This window comes from Esox lucius, chromosome 12, assembly GCF_011004845.1.
Source record: "Esox lucius isolate fEsoLuc1 chromosome 12, fEsoLuc1.pri, whole genome shotgun sequence".
Lineage (NCBI taxonomy): Eukaryota > Metazoa > Chordata > Actinopteri > Esociformes > Esocidae > Esox > Esox lucius.
This window is the reverse complement of record NC_047580.1, coordinates 19,113,327-19,130,589: the sequence shown is the minus strand read 5'-3', so window position 1 is coordinate 19,130,589 and position 17,263 is coordinate 19,113,327. Positions and strand designations below refer to the sequence as shown.

Sequence of the window (17,263 nt, the reverse complement as noted above, 5' to 3'; positions counted from 1 at the left end):
ACTTACAAACACCAGTAAAGAAAACTACTTTCTGTGGGCTTGGTGTAGCTTTTGGCCTGGAGCAAGCAGTTTTGGTAAAAAGGAAAGTCCAGCGAAGCATACTGAAGCAAAAAAAAAAGGACATTTCCTATTAGACACATGGGATGTCTCCCCATGTGGAATATTTGAATTACATCATGCGTCATTTAAAACAAATGACTAATTTACTTTTGGGTGTGTAAACCAGTTTTAAATAGCTGTACAAACTAAGACCCCTGCATTCAATTGCAAGAAAGCCAGGATGAGGTTTGCATCAACTGAGATATTTTGATAACAGACAACTAGCCTTATTTTTTGTACAATACGGGGAGGAAAAAATATGAGAGTGATAACAAGAAGGTTGTGAGAAACGAGAAGAAATAATTTGTTGAGCCATTTGCATACACTGCACAGTTGGTCATCCATGTGGAGCTAGTCATTACAACATTAACACACATAAACATTTAATTTCTTAAATTAAGTGTTTATGAAATGACATCAATGACTGACTGTTAACCAAATCATTTGAGAAGTATCGCGTCCCCCAAGAACCTGTGTGAGAATGTGTGATGTAGAAGATTCTTAACTGCGTTCCCAAAAGGCGTCAGATAAGCATTTATTCTGCATCCACAAACCCTTTGGATCAACAAGAATCATTCACAATAAATCCCTCATTTGGATAAGAGGAGCTCAGGAGCCTACAGGACATCTTGGAGAATCCACAACATACGATGTTGAGAGTCCTGGTACCAACAGTATTTAAATGCTCCAAGGGCTTCAAATGGCCATTGAAATTGTTGAATAATTGAAGGGAAATATTGGCCAGCCGTCAATGGCAGGGCCTGAGTGCCAGGAAGTGGCTACGCCATGTGCTGAGCCCATGCAGTCAGGCTGCACTGTCCAATAAGCAATAATGTGTCCCTGGATGCTAGACTCATCTGACCACAGCAGACACAACGGTGGCAGATTATTGAGTGAGACATGCAAGGGCTGTATCCCAAATGGTACCCTATTGCCTGAAAAGGTCATGCACTGTATGGCAACCGTCTTACATCCAAAGGTTACTCAAAAAACTGTCAGAAATAATCTAGCATATAAAATAATGACAGGCAACAGACTAACTAGATAGCTTGTAGCATGGCTAGTTACCTTGCTGGTGTATTTGTTTTGCAAATGTATATAAACAAATCAAAAGTATTGCCTTAAGTAGCCAGCCTACCTATCCTTCATGCATAGAATTAGGGAATATTTGGTTGGAGGTTAAAATATTTGTTATCAAGGGTGGCCAACCATACAGCCAAAAACCTCTGCTCAAGCCACACTAATCACTTTGTTGCTACTGCACAATATCCAGAAAAATATAGCTGAAATGTAAGGCTAGATGCATGTAGAAGCTCTCCAGCTGGGCCGATATGGGCTAATATGTTTTATACAGTTGTCTATACACTTAGTGTGTGTGTGTGTGTGTGTGTGTGTGTGTGCCCTGGGTCATTCTACATAACATTGCAAATTTGGGGTTGAAATGTTTTTTGTTTTCTATTTTCCCCAAAACTTTCTTCACCTGTATCCCGACATATGGTGCCTAGTTTAAGAGCATAGCAGAAGGAAATAAGACCAAGGGATTAGAGACCAGCTAACTGACTCGCATTTTACAGGCTACCCAAAATCTTACATATCAAAAATTATGTAAGTATGTAAAATAAGTATCCTAACATTTTGGAAAATGTTTTGAGGGGTTAGTAATCGAATATGGCTGCCCTGCCTGTGAGGACAATTGAGGTAGTAAGATGAAAAGTGCGCTCCTTCCAGGGCATGAGGATTCTAGTCTAGAATTGATGGTACAGTCAGCAGTGCGATATAAGATTCTTGAAAGACCAAAAATAACGAGGGTTACTAAAATGGTCACAACCAAGACATTTAATACCTACAAGATATATGGAGGTATTATGTGTGCCATTATGGCATCGGTGAAAGCATGTGTCGTACCATTCTGATGTTGCATGTGCCATGCTCTCTACACTAAGCTACAGAGGACCACCACGTGAGTATTGGACACAGTATACAGTTTGTTGAAAAATAAGAATTTAATACTGAGGTTGTCAGCAGGTGGGCTCCAACCCTCCAACAGCCTAAACATTAACATCTAGATTTCCATGTGACACAACTGACTGTGCTTTCCACACATTCTTGTGAAATAAACCATAGAAATGCCTGAAACAATATAGTTTAAAAAAGAAATGAGTAGCTCATGCAATCTGGAAACATTACAGAGACAATTATAAAATACATTTTGTCTAAATTATATTATAAGTTTACATTTTAAGTGAAAAACAATTGCTTTATTATTTTGTTTATTTTGGTATTAACATAAATCAAATTAATCTGCAATAAAATGTTAAATCAACATTATCCTTTGCTGGTAATTTTTTAGTCTCGATAGTGATCATGTGGAAGACTGTAAATAATTTAAATATGAAATAAAAACAAAATGTGAGAGTAGTATGCTGTATATCTACCTGGCATTTGTCGGGATACAGGTGAAGAAAGTTTTGGGGAAAATAGAAAACAAAAAACATTTCAACCCCAAATTTGCAATGTTATTGTAGAATGACCCATGTAAGGAACCGGGTGACATTTGGGGCACAGAACATGTCTCAATATTGTCATAAAAACATTTCCGTACTATGAGAGAGGCCCCCATTCTACCATTACATTGAAATACATTCAAAATGCATTCCTATTAAATATACTGTATATGTATGTTAATGGCCCTGGACATCTTTAACGTTGTTCTGTGCACAGTAGTACAAAAGGGGTTATTTAATTTACATTAAAATAAAATGCATGGATATTCACAGAACCATTTGGTTTTCTAGTTGAATTAAAACATGCTCAGATTTTTTCTATGCTCTGATCTGTTGATTATTCAGAAAAGACAACAAAAAGGACCCCTCACATCCATTTAAAGAAGATATAAAACAAGGCAAGAGAGTTTTACATATAAAAGGAAAAGGCTCCAAAAAGGTTTTGCAGAAATGTATTTTTCCAAACCTGTGGAATAACCCTTGGACCCCCATTTTGGATCGACCTGGCAAGGAGATTAATGTTTTTAAGGCATAAATTACATCTAATGACGACACCATAAAAAAAGAACAATAATGGAAAGCTATTCTGTATTTCATTATACTGTATTATTTGGTGCACCTGATACACGCCGCCCCTGTTTATGAGTCACCATATTAGCAGATGCTCAACCGAAGCATTTGCTGTGACCTTGCCATTCTCATTGGGGCATGAAATTACGGTGCTGGCACCTCAATATTGCAGCTATAAATACTGTAAACTGCATATCTGGCCTACGTTTTCTATTGTCTTTCAACATAAACCTGATCGGTATTTATTTAAAGGAAAACCCATTGCTCGTCACATTATTTACGGCTCTATTTTCAGTGGGCTCTTACTCTCAGGGCATTTTTTTAAGGGCAAAGGAGGCAGCGAGGCCCAGGTGTCATAAAACGCATTTCTCCAATTCTGGCACTTCTGAACTTTATGGGTAAAGACCCGGCCCGGACAACCAATTATAAATATTGCTTACTAAAATATTTTGGATGCTAAAAGGTGAATGCTCTTTTACTGTCATACAAGCTCTGAATTATTAAGTTGCCCTTGAATGAAAATGACTTACATTTTGAATATGAAATGTAAAAAATATATATGTCAGGGGTCATAAAAAGATGGAGGTCAATGGGCTATTGAAAGCCAGAGAGCAACTTTAACCTGTTTCTCATGCTGTGTTGGCATGGAGAAAATTCTAGTCATGTAATTTGGTATCAAGGAGCATGGCACTATTGCTGCCTGAAAATGGCATTCCTTAAATAATGACCACTCGCGTATTCATTGATGTATTCAAAAAGAAGACTCATTTCCCTGCTTTATCGCCTTGTACTGATGACAAAGTGGGAGAGAGCCGGGGCTAGGTGGCGCCGTGGAGTAATTTATAACCACATCAATCCCGTTACCTTGTATGCAGGCCTTGGTCATTGCCATTTTTGTCCGAGAGGTGAGTCGCATAACCCCACTTGCAAACCACATCCTATTACAATCTGTAATGAAAAACCTTATCCTTACCCTTACCGTACCTTCATATCAAGAACAGTAATCCAGGGGCGATTCTGTGTTCCCCATGAACCTCTTTCAATGGCCACTACTTAGGTGAAGCCTATTATAGTATATTGCTAGCTGTTTTACTTTTTCAGTTTATTATGCCGAATAACTATCGGAGGCTTAATTTTAAGCATAAAATTATTCTATGTAATTATTATTCTGAATACAATGCAAGTGTAAACATGTCCCCGGTATACTAGTCACTAAGCAACATAATTCTTGGCAATCAGAGCACTTACTATTTACCTTTGGGTGTTTCAGCAGAATGTCTGATTTCTTTACTGTGCAATACGAAGTGCCCCGCAGTCACACTGACATATCGAAGAAAGGCTAAGAGGTGCTTACACAATCCTGAAAAAGCTGATTATCTGAAATTACAAGTATTCATCTCCTTGGACTTACCCAGATTCTATTGTGTAACAACTTCAAATCTAAATGCATTTATTTAGGATAAATTGATTAATCCACAAATTTAACTTTCAAACAGAAGTAAATTGACATAGACATTGGCCTTTATGGTTTTTAAACCACTCCAGTGGGACTTCGGCTGTATGTTTGGGGTCATTATCAAACTAGAAGATGAATGTTCTCCCAAGTACCAGGTGTCTTGCAGACTTCAGCAGGTTTTCTTATAGGATTTCACTGCACTATGCTGCATCCATTTTGCTCTCTATCTACCAGGCCCTGGTGCAGAGAACCATCTAAACAGTGGGATGTTGTTCTCAAGATGATACGCAGTGTTAGAGCTTAAGAGTTAAGGCCAACCATATACATTTTAATAGAATATTCTTCCACTTGGTGTCAGAGTCCCACAAATGCCTTCTGGCAAACTCTAGCTGAGATTTGATGAGAGATTGCCACTCTCCCATAAAGGCCATCTGTGATGCACAGGGCTATTGTTGCAGTCTGCATAGTGCCAGTTCAGCCGTGGAAGACTAACTCCTTTAGAGTTGCCATAGGCCTCTTGGTGGCCTCATCGACTACTGCTCTTCTCAATGCAAATGCCTGTTTGATGGAGTACTGCAGAGATGGTTGTCCTTCTGGCATGTTCGCCGATTTCTGCAGCGAAACTCTGAGGCTCTGTAAGAGTGGCCATGGGTCCTTGGTCACCTCCTAGACCAAGGACCTTCTTGCCCTGTTACCTAGAATGTCCAGCTCTAAGAAGTGTCTTGACTTCTTCCATTTTACAACAATGGAGCCCACTGTGCTTCAGGGAACTCACAATGCTTTAGCAATTGACCTATATCATGACACAATTCTCTCTGAGGTCTACAGTCGGAGGACTATATGGCTTGATTTTGTCTCTGACATACACTGTGAAGTATGTATGTATGTATTTGCCACAGGTAGATCCCAACAGAGTCCTAGAGACATCTCAAGCATGATAAAGGGACACAGAATGCATCCAAGCTCAACACTGCCAAGTGTCTGGGTACTTATGTACATGAGATATTTTAGGCTTTATTTTCCATAAATTGGCACCAACAAAAGTCTACGAACGTGTTTTTGCTTTTTCATTATAGAGTATAGAGTATTGTGTTTACATTGAAAAGCTGGAGTAAGCAAATGAGTCTGAATATTTTCCAGGCACTGTGTATGCTGCATAAGTATTCTAGTTGTTGGGAAGTGAATGTAATGCTCTAGTCACTTATCTGAGAAATCTGAGGATATTGTGTTTAGGTATTACTTCATAGGATATCAATGATCCAGCTGTTATCTAGTTAGCTTCTAAGGTAATCTTGAGCTGTAAACACAATGTTTTTACCATCCGTCCTTGTAGATGCTAGAGGGATTAAGTTACAAAATGAGGACTCTACTGACCAATAGAAATAACAGATATTTCAGTACATTTTACATGATTGACTGTATATAAGCCATTTGGATTTGTAAATTAGTTATGTCTTCTGTGTAAGAGCCGTTCACTGCAATGTTTAAAAAGATTTGAATTTGATTCAAACATTTAGAATTCTTTGTCATTGGTTTTTCACTATATCAATCCAAATATCAAGTCAAACTGATTATAGTTATTCATTAAATCAAGTCAAACAAAGGTGGAAGGAATATTCCTTTGGAGTGAAAAAACACAAGTCAACTAAATGACACATAGTTAAAGTGGACATGCATAATTAAATCTTATTTTTATTTGTTTCTGTAATGTCAGAGTTTTGAACATCTCCTGGAATAGGATATTTTAGATGGTTTATTCATCAGAGATTCATATTGGGGCTGTGAGAGATACTTGAGTACCTAATTTCCCATTCATTCAGTGACACTGACCGTTTGCAACACACAAAATGAAATTGTTTCTATACATACTGAAATAGACCACATTATTAAGATCTCCTTGGGAACAAAGAAAGGAGAGAAATAACAAGAGAGGCATCCTTCAACGCAGATTAGGGCACACATCTGCAAGGAAATAATATGTGGAGGCGAGATTATTGTGTAAAGAATCTGCAACATGCAATCAAAGTGCGCCCTATTTTCCTCTTCATCAGCTGGCCAACATAAGTACTGGCAGCAAGAGGAATCCAATTTAAATTCCACTCTACCGGGAGATGGTATTGTTTCATTTTATGTGCTCTTTGACATTTCTGGCTGTTAATATAGAATAAAATCGGAATGTATTTACATAAATATTACATTAAACTCTATTAGAAATTAAGAGTGACATATATTTGTGCCCATAGCAGAAGGGAGGAGGTGATTGAGTTCCAGGGTCAAAAGGTTGAAAGAAGTGTATGGCAGACTGTTGATACATGGACAAAGGAGGAAGTGACTATTGGACTGTCAAGATGTCCATCATCATGTTTGAAATGAACAATGTACAAATAGTTATCACTATCATAGGTATGGAGTGTGGCCATATTTGCTCATGGTTGTAAGTTGTTCTTCTGCACAGTAAATATTATTGTTCTACTGGTTTTGAACAGAATATGTGACGTACAAATACCTTCAATAATAATACTTTTATTTTAAAATATATCTGTTAGTTGGTAATTTAGCAAAGTTCAGAATAATCTTTTATTGAATTAAATATTTGTTGCAATGCTTCAGATTGGCATTACTTATTGCTCAACACAGTGCTACTGCCCAATGCTTCAGATTGGCATTACTTACTGCTTAACACAGTGGTACTGCCCAATGCTTCAGATTGGCATTACTTACTGCTCAACACAGTGCTACTGCCCAATGCTTCAGATTGGCATTACTTACTGCTTAACACAGTGGTACTGCCCAATGCTTCAGATTGGCATTACTTACTGCTTAACACAGTGCTACTGCCAAATGCTTCACATATGCATTACTAACTGCTTAACACAGTGGTACTGCCCAATGCTTCAGATTGGCATTACTTACTGCTTAACACAGTGGTACTGCTCAATGCTTCAGATTGGCATTACTTACTGCTTAACACAGTGCTACTGCCAAATGCTTCAGATTGGCATTAGTTAATGCTTAACACAGTGGTACTGCCCAATGCTTCAGATTGGCATTACTTACTGCTTTACACAGTGGTACTGCCCAATGCTTCAGATTGGTATTACTTACTGCTTAACACAGTGGTACTGCCCAATGCTTCAGATTGGCATTACTTACTGCTTAACACAGTGGTACTGCCCAATGCTTCAGATTGGCATTACTTACTGCTTAACACAGTGGTACTGCCCAATGTTTCGGAAGTATCCACTAAATCAAAGTTTCTTTCTCTGAGAATATGAGAAAGTCAATAGGGGACACAATGGAGTTCAATCACTTGAAAAGGTGGAGCAATCAAATTAGGTGAGACCAAAGAACCATGGTTTCAGGGGGAATTTGGAAAACCAGACCATAATGTTAACATTTCTAAGAAAAGGCAGAAAGGATTTTACCGGTTCAATTTAGTCACATGATTATATAATTGGAATCTTCCACCTAAAAAGTCCAAATACGTTTTTGGTTTCGAATAGAAAATAAATGACAACCTATTCTGAAAAAAGACAAACTTTGCAAACTTAAGAGGTGATCAGAATGGACTGGAACACTGTCAACACTGTCAGTGCCTTCAGAAAGTATTCAGACCCCTTTACTTCCTCCACATTTTTTTGAGTAATGGATTTTTATAAATAATATAGGAAGTTTACCTTTCAGCACGACCACGACCCAAATCACACATCGAAATCCACAAAAGCATGTCTTTACCAGAAGAAGATTAATGTTTTGGAATGGCCCAGCCAGAACCCAGACCTGAATCCAACTGAACATCTGTGGGGTGATCTGAAGAGGGCTGTGCACAGGAGATGTCCTCGCAATTTGACAGATTTGGAGCACTTTTGTAAAGAAGAGTGGGCAAATATTGCCACGTAAAGATGTGCCATGCTAATAGACTCATACCCAAAAACTGATTGCTGTAATAAAATCAAAAGGTGCTTCAACAAACTATTAGTTTAAGGGTGTGCACACTTATGCAACCAGGTTATTGTAAGGTTTTTATTTTAAGAAATCCCCCACTTTTCCCCACAAAGATTTCAGTTAGTTTTTCAACTGAATTGTTCACATTATAGGTCACATTAAAAGTGGAAACTGTGACATGATTTATCTTTGTCTCATTCTTTTACATCACAAAAACCTGGCAATTTTACAGGGGTGTGTAGATTTTTATATAAGCTTAAATGGCTTGATTGGGCAAACTAAAGCAAAGAATTGAACCCCATTGAAAATGTATGGGGAGATCTTAAGACCGCAGTTCACCAATATTCACCCATCCAATCTGACACAGTTTGAGAAGGTCTGTAAGGAATTTGGGAGAAACTGCCCAAATCCAGGTGAGAAAAGCTGTTCTTAGGGTACACCCAACAAGATTCGAAGCTGTGATTTCTGAAAAGGGCATTTCTACAATGTACTGAATAAAGGTTCTGAATACTTCTGTATATGAGATCAGTTTACATTTCAACAAGTTAGTAAACATTTCTAAAATCATGTTTTTGCCTTATTATTGGGCATGTGTAGATTCATTGCAATTATTTATAAATAATTCCATAACATACCAAAATGTGCAGAAAGTGAAGGCACTGTGTAAGTGAGGAAAACTCCAACCTACCAAATTGCTGTTTCTACGTCAGCCTGCATTATAAATATTGCTTACTAAAATATTTTGGATGCTAAAAGGTGAATGCACTTTTACTGTCATACAAGCTCTGAATTATTAAGTTGCCCTTGAATGAAAATGACTTACATTTTGAATATGAAATGTAAAAAATATATATGTCAGGGGTCATAAAAAGATGGAGGTCAATGGGCTATTGAAAGCCAGAGAGCAACTTTAACCTGTTTCTCATGCTGTGTTGGCATGGAGAAAATTCTAGTCATGTAATTTGGTATCAAGGAGCATGGCACTATTGCTGCCTCATGAATCAAAAAAAGAGTGTGAAGCTATATGGAAAGGGCTTGCAACAATACATGCGACTTTTTTTTACAAAACTGATGAAGCCAACTGCCCTAACTTAAAATAAATCTACAATTATTGACAATATTCTGACAAATGCAACTGATAAGTATTTGTCATGTGGTGTTTTGCCATTAGATATTAGTGACCATTGCCCTATTATATGTGTGAGGGATGTTAGACAGCAGGGGTCTAATCTGCACACTAGCCCTAAAAGACATTTCAAAAGCAAAATATTAGGTGAACATATCGTCTGATTGTCATGGGAATCCAGCAAAATTCCAGAAAACAGTTAAAACCCTGAAGAGCATTTCCATCTCCTCATTGCCAATTGACACAGGGCCAATTACTGAAATTGCTGTTGCTTTTAATCTCCATTTTATAGAGGCTGGCTCTTTATTTGTAAAAAAAACCCTTGAGTGCAAACCATAGTGAATGTGAAAATATATCTAGAAATTATCAAGCATTTCAGCAGAGCAGCTCTGGTGCTGATATTCAAGAATTCACTTTAATTCCTGTTACCACAAATGAGATACTTGATGCTTTGCTTGCTATTAATACCAAAAAAAAGCAGTATGGGCTGATGGTCTTCACCTGGGTCTGATTGTTAGTACCGCACTGATTAGTAAAGCTTTAGCACATATTTTTAATCTAACATTAACAACTGGTATCATCCCAAGGGTATGGAAAACAGCCCATGTGCTTCCACTACGTAAGGGTGGTGACACAAACCTACTATTTCTAAATGATCTTGCCTAGCTAAAAGGTTAGTCTCTTGTAGTGACATAGCTGCGTTCCTTCTTAGCTGAACATTCAATATTGAATCCATATCAGTCCAGCTTTCGGTCTGGGTATAGTATAATTACAGCTTCTACTCTGGGTGTAAATTACATTGCTCAAGCACTGGATGGGGGTTCATGTTGTGTGGCTATGTTTATTGACCTTTCTAAGGCCTTTGATACTGTTGATATTTCCATCCTGTTGAAGAAACTGGCCTCGATCTGGTCTTGCTCATGGCTTGGGAACTATCTGAGTAAATAGAACCAAGGCCATTGTAACGGATTGTGCAAGGCCACATTTCCTGGTTGTTCAAAAGGGAGTTCCTCAAGGTTTGATTTTGGGTCCTCTGTTGTTTACTCTCTATATAAATTAAATTTGTACCACTGTGAGAAATTGTCAATATCATTTCAATCCAGATGACATAATACTTTAGGCTACTGGCAAATCCCATGCTCAGGCTTTTGGTCATCTGCAGTCTGATTTTCTGTGTCTACAGAAATCCCTTTTAGATCTAAAGCTGGTGTTAAATATAAGTAAAACCAAATATATAATATTCTCTTCTAAGTGCAGAAAGCAACATGTGGATGAGCTTAAGATTAGTCCTTTTGAAGGCTCTGTCATAGAATGTGTTCAATCTTATAAATACCTTGGTATCTGGGTAGATGAACATCTCTCCTTCAAAGCATATATTACAGATTTGGTGAGGAAACTGGTTTCTTTTATAGAAACAAAGTGTTTCTGTCCTTTCAGCATAGACTTGAAGTTGTTGAAGCTACTTTTATGTCTGTGCTTGATTATGGTGGTCTATTGCATATGCAGTCATTGGCTTCAGTGTTGAGGCCTTTGGATGCGGTCTATCATGCTGCTCTTCATTTTATAACAGGCATCGAGTTTCATACACATCACGGGATTCTGTACTCTATGGTTGGATGGGACTCCTTAGCTTCCAGGAGGGCCAGACACTGGCTGAGGTTTGTCTATAAGGCTATAATGCACAACCTATCAAATACTCCTCTAAAATAACATGGATTATTGGTGGTTATAAAACGCGCTCCAAGGATTGGTTAGCTTTGGAGGTTCCCCAGGTGCATACAGAGTTGGGTAAAACTGCTTTTGCATATCATGCCCCTCGTTCGTGTAATGAGTTCGAAAAAAAGCCTTAAACTTAATGCCTTGGTCTATTGCAGGGCTCAACGTAAATTTATTTTTAAACGTACTGGGCAGAAAAACAAACTTCCAAAAGTTGCAATTCATCAGTGTTACAACAAATAACCAAATACTTTTGTTACTTAACATGATTTATCATTTATGAAATACATTCTGGATATATAAAACAAATATATTCTAATCATAAAAACGAATAAGATAAGCCAAAAAAGCATTGGACTTTCAAACCAAACACTAACTCATTCACCCCAAGGGCCCTCAAGACAACCAAGGGCCCACACGCTTGGCTATCATTTCATGCAACGTTGTCAGTGCCTTTGTAAAAAGACCCACATTTGTCCGCTCTAGCCGGGAACCTAGGACAGACGACAATGCATCGGAGTTCCATTGACGTCAAAACAGGTACATTATTTTTGGCACTCAAGTAAAAAAGAAAATCGCTTTAGTTTGAGCTTGTAGTTATCCTTCGCTGCCTTCTTCAATTGAGTGACTTGTGCAAGTTTAAATGTTTTATTGAAAAACAATAACAGACAGCCACGCCTCACATCACTGTTTAAATGTTGACTGGCCAACAGCACATGAAAGGAGCTGCAAGGTAGTTTTGTGCATGTGCCAGATTACGAAACAACTGGAGGATGTCAAGTTTATAATGCGAACTGTAATTTTTTTGCGGTGGCACCATCGGGACAGTGACTTGCTAGTTTGATTAGTCCTGACTTGACTTTTTACTGGCCTGGGGCCATCGATATTGTCGATCCCAGTATTGGAAAATGTTGAGCTATTTTAAATAAATGTATTGTTGTTGAATGCAACTGTTTTGTGTAATTGTGTTGATTTTTGTGCACAGGGCTGAGCTGTAAAAGAGACCTTGGTCTCAGTCTGACACTCTGTATAAATAAAGTATTAAACATACAAAAAACTATGTATGTATGTATGTATGTGAGTGATGGCGGCTTTTGGACCCTTTGGAACACTCCAGCCTGGCTAGTAAACAAATCATTGCTCTTTTGTTACTAATTGCGCATGTGTCTCTGCCCTTAAAACCAGGCCAGGGTGGCCAGTTGGGGAGACAAACAGAAGCGTAAGCAAGTCCATACAAAGAGGGAGCTTCAACCACCTGAGGAGAAAACAGAGATTCCCGAAGGTGACGACTGTCCCTTGAACAACGCTTAGCCATTAGCTGCCGTTTAGGATTTTGTCTCCTTTATAGTACCTTAGGCTTTCTCCTATTATTGAAGATTGTCTTATGTTTGGAGTCTATATTATTTATATTGTTTGATTTTGGTGTCTATATAGTGGTCTATATCATTGTTACAGACTCATTTATTTTTCCACATGCCCTTTCATGATTTTGATTCACACTGATCACCTACAACAAGGCTCTCTTCATGCTGTTGTCTCTATAAAGCCAGAGAAAATTTGCAAACCTGACTCCTTTAATGTCCAAATGCTCTATTGAACATGTGATCACACCAGATGTGGTTGTCCCAGTCATGTGATTGAACAAAGGCCACAATAATTGCATTTGATCGGGATTGTTGATAATGGTTAAATGCATGGTTGTATTGAACAGATATCAAACAGACGAGTGACACACACCTGTCGGCCAAAATAATAGCCATCAACCTCACATGCGGATGACCAAAATTACTCTATGTGCATTGGTGTTGGACTGAAACTAAAAGAGAATTTCAGAATCTTGTCGGGGGTGCAGAGACTCTGCCAGGGGGGCTGCAGCACCCCCAACACCCCTACTTCCAGCGGCTATGCAATGCAGGCTCAATCAACCACTGACATTGTTTGGACCTTCTCTGTGCAAAATGTACTATCGTGGTTTGTAATTAAACCCGAAACACCTAAAATACTGTTTTATGGTGGATTTCCTCAATAACTTTTATAGAGTAGGAAAAACATCACTATTATTCTTCATCAAGAATTAATTTGACAGCAACAAAAAGACGTTTACTAACCACTGTACAATAACCAATTTGTTTGCATCCAAAAGCAGAAGTCACATCACACGCATTCATCTTTTTCCCTTTCCTTGTGGACTCCACAGGCGGTAGTGTTGACCTATGCATTTGGCATAAATGCAGTGGCCTAATCAATGCATTGCCAATAATGCAGGTAACATTTTAAAAAGTAGGCCTATTAAGTGCTGCCATTTGAAACTCTACCCCTCAAAATATCAGCTAAATCCAACAAGAGCAAGAATGACATGTCGTGCATAACTTATTGGAAAGTCTTTTACAATAACATGAATATTGCTTTAGTGAAATCTGCAAGACAGTAAAAAAAAAATGCCATTTTATATGAAATTTAATCAACTGAAATTGGCTTAAGATTAGTCAGCACTTTGTCTAGAAGATTAGTTTCCCCTTCTACCCTTCAACTCATGCAAGGCGCTTACGAAGTGATACAGCCCTGTGACATAATTACATTGTTCAAGGTGAAGCTCAGTCGAAATAGCCTTTTGCTGACACAAGGCAATAACCTAGAACATGCACATTTTCAAATACAACAGTAATTTAGGCAGTCCAGGGCAAAGACACCCAAAGGATAAAACTCTTGGTTAAATACAATGGTGGGGCCACCGGAGGAAATGACCATGGACTGATGGATGTTTGTTTAGAAGTACTGTTCTTTCAGGGTGTGAATTGGCTGGTATGCTAACAATTGCCAGCTCTAGCAAAATTTGGAATGGCACCTGCCGAAATAAAGAACAAAATCAACATTAGAGAGTCGGGCCACCACAAGCTGCAGTTGGGCATATTCCTGAAGTCTGGAATTCTATTAGAACTCCATTCTGCCATAAGAAATTCCATCATTTGACACTGAAGGTGGTGGAATGCTGCAGCCGCTGTTTCAGGTGCTTCTCCAGAATCTCTAAAAACTTCATTACGTTGACTGAGACAACCATAAACATGTTTTTCATTGTTATAATGTGCATCAAAACCTTGCAGTGACCAGTTGTCCATCCTATTGGAGCAGCAAGACAGTGTGTTAATTGCCTAGCTCTGGATCAATACCTGTGTGTAAACACTAGCTTTAAATATAGTTTGAATCCTTCTTTTACTCAAGTGTCTCCTTTATTTTGGTGTTGGCCTGTAGTTTGATCATAATCCCTTAAAATCTCCAACTAGCTTTTTAGTCCAAACAAAAACTGACAGCGCCAGATTGTTTAGTTTTTTAATGTTTCCTCATGTTTAATGTTTTAAAGTCATGTAAATCCACCTGTCTTTAGTATTTTTACTAATTCTACACAACAATATCCCAAATACTCCACAAATCTAGCCTGTATAGTAGGGAGTCAAGAACGAGGCCATTAGGTAAGCTTGAATCCTGTTTGAAATATGGCGCCCAAAACACCCAGGTGATTATGAAGACGTGTCAAAAAAAGTAATCACCAGAAGAACACCATCCATACTGTGAACCATGGTGGTGGCAACATCCTGTTATGTAGATGTTTCCAACTGACAGGGACTGGGTGACTTGTCAGGATAGAAGTGGAAATTAATGGAGAAATGTACAGGAAAGTCCTTGAGTAGAACCTGCTGCCCTCGTGGAAAATGGGACAGAAGTTCCCCTTTCAGAATAACATCGACCCAAAGCACACTTCCATCAGTGGCTAAGGAATAAAAAGTTCAATTGCCCATTTAGAGCACTGAATTTAGTACTCTGGAAGGAAGGATAAACATTGCCAAATTTAGATGAGCAAAGTTAGTATAAAAGTCCTATAACAACAGACACTAATTACTGACAAAATTGCTTCCACCAAGTATTAACAACAATAGCATCGTTAATCATTTTATTTAACAATCAAGAAAATATATACCCTATTACATTGTGTGAGTATGTTACGTAAATAAGTTGGGGGTGGAATATTACTGTATTTACATACCATAAATTGAGGAATTCACACAACAAAATATATATACACATTTTATAGGTACTTTTATATATGCTAAATGTGAAGAAAGAGGGGGTGTACACCTTTATTAAAAAACTAAATACCTGACACTATAAGTATAGCTCAAGCAAACAAATAAACAAAGAAAAGATATCAAAGAATGACAGAAGTGGATGCATTATTCTCATGAAGGGTATAGTAAATCACACTGGATAAAGAATAGTCCTCAGTTGTCGCTAATGAGGGGCACAAAGCAAGTACATTTCAAAAGAGATCGGGAGTCATTATAGCCTGCTTATGTGTTTAGTAGCAGCCGGTAACAATGGATTTGGTTTCAGGTTACCTCTGGTCATGGAGGTTTTAGGCTCAGTTTTCATTGCTCTAATGATAGAAGCCAAATCCCTGAGCTCTTATGTTGAATTAGTCCTCATGTACAAAACGGTTTTCCTAAGACATATATATAAAATGAGCTGATATACAAACACTAATCAGTAGAACAATCTAAGCCCAAGGTCCTGGTTGCCACAATGTCAACTCATATTTCATGATCTACTAAAGGGCCCAGGTTGTCTCAACCATTAACAAGACAGTGTGTCTGGTGAAGTATCAGAAGTTGGGGTGTCTTTCTTATTATGACACTGTTATAAAAAAAAGAGACAACTATTACAATAAATTAATGATGTTGTCTGTTGGGAACATAAAACCACTAAGAAACATAATCAAAAACAGATTCCTTCATCACCACCTAACCCCGCTTTCCAATGACGGGCCTCAAATTTATGTTAACAGCTAAATTAAGTAAAAGGCCGAAAAATGCTTGAAGGTAATATCATTGACAATTCCATTAAAAGTGCAGGAGGCTGTGTCGATATTAATTTTCCTGAGCTCAAAGAAGCATCCTGACTGGTGGGTCATTTATCTACAGAGCTTGAATCATGCATTCTACAGCAAAATCGACCCCGATCCGACCCCTAGGGCAAAGAGCTTTGGCCTCAACCTTTGACCGCTAAAAGCCAACCAAAGAATAATTGCATGAACATCTCAGGCCAGTGTCCATCAGTCCCTTCTTCAACCTCCAAATAGATTTTTTGAACGTATATGCAAATAAAATACACATACAGTAGAGACCCTGTTAGGACTTCGCATTTACATAGTATCACACTAATTTAAGTGACTTATCTGGAGATTTTCAGTATAATATTAAAACAGTACTGTACTGGTATTAAAATAAAAACAATATGCACCACAACAATGACTCACCTTTTTTCTTCAAAAAAGCTTTTCTGGTGTCCAGTAGACTTTGACGGACTTTTTGGTTCTGTAAAAATTTTACAGCTGTGGCTATCTGAAAGACAAAGTAAGAAAGTAGAAAAGGTTAGAATCCTTCTGACCGATAGTTGTATATTTTACACAATAATGGTCAGAACATCTAAAAGTCAGTTGGTTTTGCTGGATTTTGCAGCCCCAAACTTTCTGATATTTTGTAATTTTCTTTGTTTGGTAACAAAGCAATGCAAAGTTATTTTCTCAGTTCTACAACCCTGTTTCCCACAAAGTTGGGACACTGCATAAAAGGTGTTGCATCACCTCTTCTTTTAAAAATACTCTATAAGCGTTTGGGAACGGAGGAGACTAATTGCTCTAGTTTAGAAAGGGATTTCTTTTCCCAATCTTGCTTGAAATATAATATTTCAGTTACTCAACCATTTGGGGTCTCCTTTGTCATATTTTTCAGTTCTTAATTTGCCAAATGTTTTCAGTAAGTGACAGTTCTGGTTTGCAGGCAGGCCAGTTTAGCA

At 38.0% G+C, this 17,263-nt stretch overlaps 1 protein-coding gene across 2 annotated transcripts in view; it reads right to left on the bottom strand.

Moving 5' to 3' along the window:
* Window positions 1–17,263, bottom strand: part of pex14 (peroxisomal biogenesis factor 14) — a 108,064-nt gene that overhangs the window by 42,318 nt on the left and 48,483 nt on the right. For both annotated transcript variants that reach the window (XM_010891784.4, XM_010891785.4), the window contains one exon: window positions 16,725–16,809. In XM_010891784.4, the coding sequence (XP_010890086.1) occupies window positions 16,725–16,809 (85 nt within the window). The remainder of the gene's footprint in view (window positions 1–16,724; window positions 16,810–17,263) is intronic.